The 3,485-nt window shown below is 43.4% G+C and overlaps 1 protein-coding gene across 2 annotated transcripts in view; it reads right to left on the bottom strand.

Moving 5' to 3' along the window:
* LOC101850805 (endoglucanase E-4) overlaps positions 1-3,485 on the bottom strand; it is a 53,570-nt gene that overhangs the window by 48,834 nt on the left and 1,251 nt on the right. The window contains exon 2 of one of the 2 annotated variants that reach the window (XM_005099255.2): positions 556-744. In XM_005099255.2, the coding sequence (XP_005099312.1) occupies positions 556-738 (183 nt within the window). In that variant the 5' untranslated portion in view covers positions 739-744. The remainder of the gene's footprint in view (positions 1-555; positions 745-3,485) is intronic. The other variant, XM_005099256.2, reaches the window with a different exon arrangement.

Raw genomic sequence — 3,485 nt, 5'->3', positions numbered from 1 at the left:
CGGAAGAAAAGAAAAACCAACCCACTAACGTATGTAACCATGTAGCCTACGCATGTAAATATACGTAAATGCAACTCTTTCAACATTGAAAATAAAGGGTATATTATATAAGCAAAGGCCTTACACCAACACTCCAGGATGGTGCTACTGACTGAAGTGCCTTTAGGCCATTCCCAGAGGGAGAACATTAACATGTTCTTGTCTTGTGCCTATGCACAGTAGAATTGTAAATGGGTTGATTCACCAATATCATGCTCATAACTGTGCCTGAACTGTAACAGGGAACTGCTGCTTTTTCTTTTCTAATCCTTACTATCGTTATTTTCCCTCTACTTTTGTATGTTTGCCACACTCTTGTGACCTGCTCTTTCCGGGGTGCCATGATAGTCGAAGCAGACTTTGTGCCGTTGAAGTTAGAGAGTGAGCAGAGTAAGCCTGATTCCCTTTATGGACTTCTCTGTTGACATCCATCCTTTTGCGCTCATATGACCTTATACATGTATGCAGTTGCAAGCGCCGTAAAAACTCTACTAAAACATAAACAAAAGGCCTTACATCCAAAGATTTCACGTCCTCCTGGAACACAAGATGAGCCTTCCAGCCGTTGAGGTCTTTGGAGATGGGGATACAGGCCTCTCCCTGGAAGCCCCCGGCCCAGTGGTGTTGGACGGTTACTGCTCCCTGGGCCGCGCGGAACACGGGGAGAAGGAGGGCCACAGACACCAGCGAGGGTAACATCCTGCTCTGGACGAGACAGAGAAAGACAACAAGAAATGTTAATCTTTTTGTGAGATTTATTTTGTTTTGTTGTTGTTGAACGCTAGAAATCCTCCACTTAAGCTTTAAGTGAGAGCTCAGGACGCAACCTATACCCCTTAATTTTTGTCGTTTTGAGAAAACTTGAAAAGACGCAGGGCCTACTGACTGATTCCATCAGAAATTGCAAACCAAAACAGGTAGGTGCATGAACTGAATTGTATAAAAACTATCAATGATTCATCAATATTACAAATTCTTTGATATCTTATTCTTAAAAAAACAACAACCATAAAATACTGCAGGTAATGATGCAACAGAGAGGTCTGTTTAATAGTACAGCATCAACTGAAAAGAGAAAATTGAGGGCAATTTGTGACAAAACATGTAACTTCACCTTGCAACCAAAGTGAACCACAGTCATAAATTTCAGAGGAGACACTTTATTCCTAATCAGTCCCTCTTCCTGGATTATGGAGGTCAGCCAGTTCATTTTTCCTCCTCTAAAAGATGGTTCCTGTCTCTGCCTTCTTCATTTGGGTACAAGTCCCTTCTGGTGCCACTGTCCATGGTTTGAGCTGAGAACTGCAGCTTCAGAGACCACAAGAGCCCCCTGATTCCAGTCGGTCGTAGTGAGAGTTAAAGCTACTTCTGCTCTTGGTTTGGTTACAAAGACAGTCTTCTTGGGGCACTTCATCCAGATGTGAATGGAAACTCATTCATGTCAAGCACACACCCCTCCATTGGCTCATCTGTAGTGCACAGGTTTCTCAAATGAGGTAACGAGAGGGTTGAGGTAGATGGAAAGCCTTTCCTAGTGTGATACTTGGTGCTGTTTAGGCCTACTTGTCTGCTATGCCTTTTACTTTAGTGCGAGTAAAAGCACCAGTTGTTTTCAACGGGCATTTGTCATGATGTGAGGCTAGATGTGTGCTGGTGCTGCGCAGCAATGTGGCCATGGGTGCATCTCACATTAGCGGTGGACAAGAGTTGAAAGACCCCAGAAGTTGAGGTCTTGTGTAGGCCTAATAAGGCTGGAGACATCCTATCTTCACCTGGTTGAAAGAATAGAAGAGAAAAGAACATCTGAAAAAAAAACCCATGAGAATGAGGCTTCAGGGGTTTTTATTATCATCTGCAGACAGAAACAAGTATCGCATTCAATGACCACCAATCAAATTATATTGTAATTGCAGCCTTAAAACACATTTAAATAGAAATCTAGGCCTACTCTTAGGAGCAGGGGGGTATTTTTGCAGACCCCTAGCACACAAGCATTTAGTAGATAGTCAATTAGATCTAGATATCTAGATCTAGATCTAGTCCATTTCTTAAGTTTTATTATAACAAAGAGCTAAAAACAATGTAGATTTCTACGGCAAAACAGAAGATGATACTAACAAGCCCTGTGCCTGTAAAACTGCCACCCTGTTTTACTGGCCCAGCTCTAGATTTTAGATCTAGATTAGATCTAGATTCTAGATCATCTAGATCTAGATATCTAGATTAATTCTAGATCTAGGCTAGATTCTATTTGAATTCGAGGCCATTTGAATTTGACCCCTGCCTGAAATGTGTAGGCCTAGGCCCCGCAGCCCATCACTTCTGGCATCCTGAGGTAGATCTACCGTACAAGCTAACACACAGCAGATCACCACAAGTTACACACTTTACACGGCTTCAACTCACAGTAGCTGCGTAGGCCTAGATTCTAGTACTAATCTAGTGTGTTATAATCTCCATTTCTCCGACACATTAGATCAAGAATTCTGGCCTTCTGTGCGAGCGAGCGAACATATTGAGCATGAGCCTAGATTCAACAAGACAATGGGCATTAAGCTAGATCTTGAAATCTAACCTTTTCTATAGATCTAGAATCTATAATAACTAGGCCTATAACCATACCGGACACCGTAACCATACAAGTTCAAAACAGAACACAAGAGAAGGAAATGTACTCTTACCTGCTCAGTAGATCTATATTAGTAGGCTAGGATTGATGATGAAAGAAAACCGCTGTTGTAGATCATCTGTTGCGCGGGAGACAAAAGATGCAGTGATTTTTCGAAACACGGAGATGCTGCATCCTGGGATTGAAAGTGTCTGTTCCGGTGGGAAAACGTGGAAAACCGTTGGAACTGTAGGCCGGGGCCTAAACTGTGGTGATGTTTTCGAAAGTTCAGTTTTTGTTTGTTTGTTTGTTTTTGGTGAGTGTTTTACGCTCTCGCAACTGCATAAGGTCATGCTGGCGCGCAGGATACACCAGACATTTTCAGTTGGTTGGAAATTTTGAATGTTGCCCGGGTGGCGACCGAAGCCTTCGATTTGAGACCACCAAGGGATCTTTAACGTGAGCAACTTGCACACCCGACATCCGAGACTTTTAGCCCTTCTCCGAAAAGGCTAGATCTAGATTTAGGTGTAGATCTTTCCTACGAGAAGATCAGGGGTGAGGCAGAAAGACAGCAGGCAGTAAGAAGGAGCTTGAGTAGCAGTAGAAAGGCTGCAGAAAAAGTCAGGAGCCCACAGGCGAGGGGGCAAATGAGTTTAGGTGGTAGGGGCAGAAAGTGGAGACGAAAGCAGACCAGAGAACATTGCTAGAGAGCAGGAAATGAGGTGAAAGAAGGCAATTTAGAGAAGAAAATTGTTCCGTCGCTACCCGGATTCGAACTCAGGACCTTTGAATGAGAGGCAAACACCTCAACCTCTAGGCCACGAAAGCGCCCCCC

This window comes from Aplysia californica, unplaced genomic scaffold (assembly GCF_000002075.1).
Source record: "Aplysia californica isolate F4 #8 unplaced genomic scaffold, AplCal3.0 scaffold00207, whole genome shotgun sequence".
Taxonomy (NCBI): domain Eukaryota; kingdom Metazoa; phylum Mollusca; class Gastropoda; order Aplysiida; family Aplysiidae; genus Aplysia; species Aplysia californica.
Note: the sequence above shows the minus strand (reverse complement) of the source record. Positions and strands in the feature narration are given on the sequence as shown.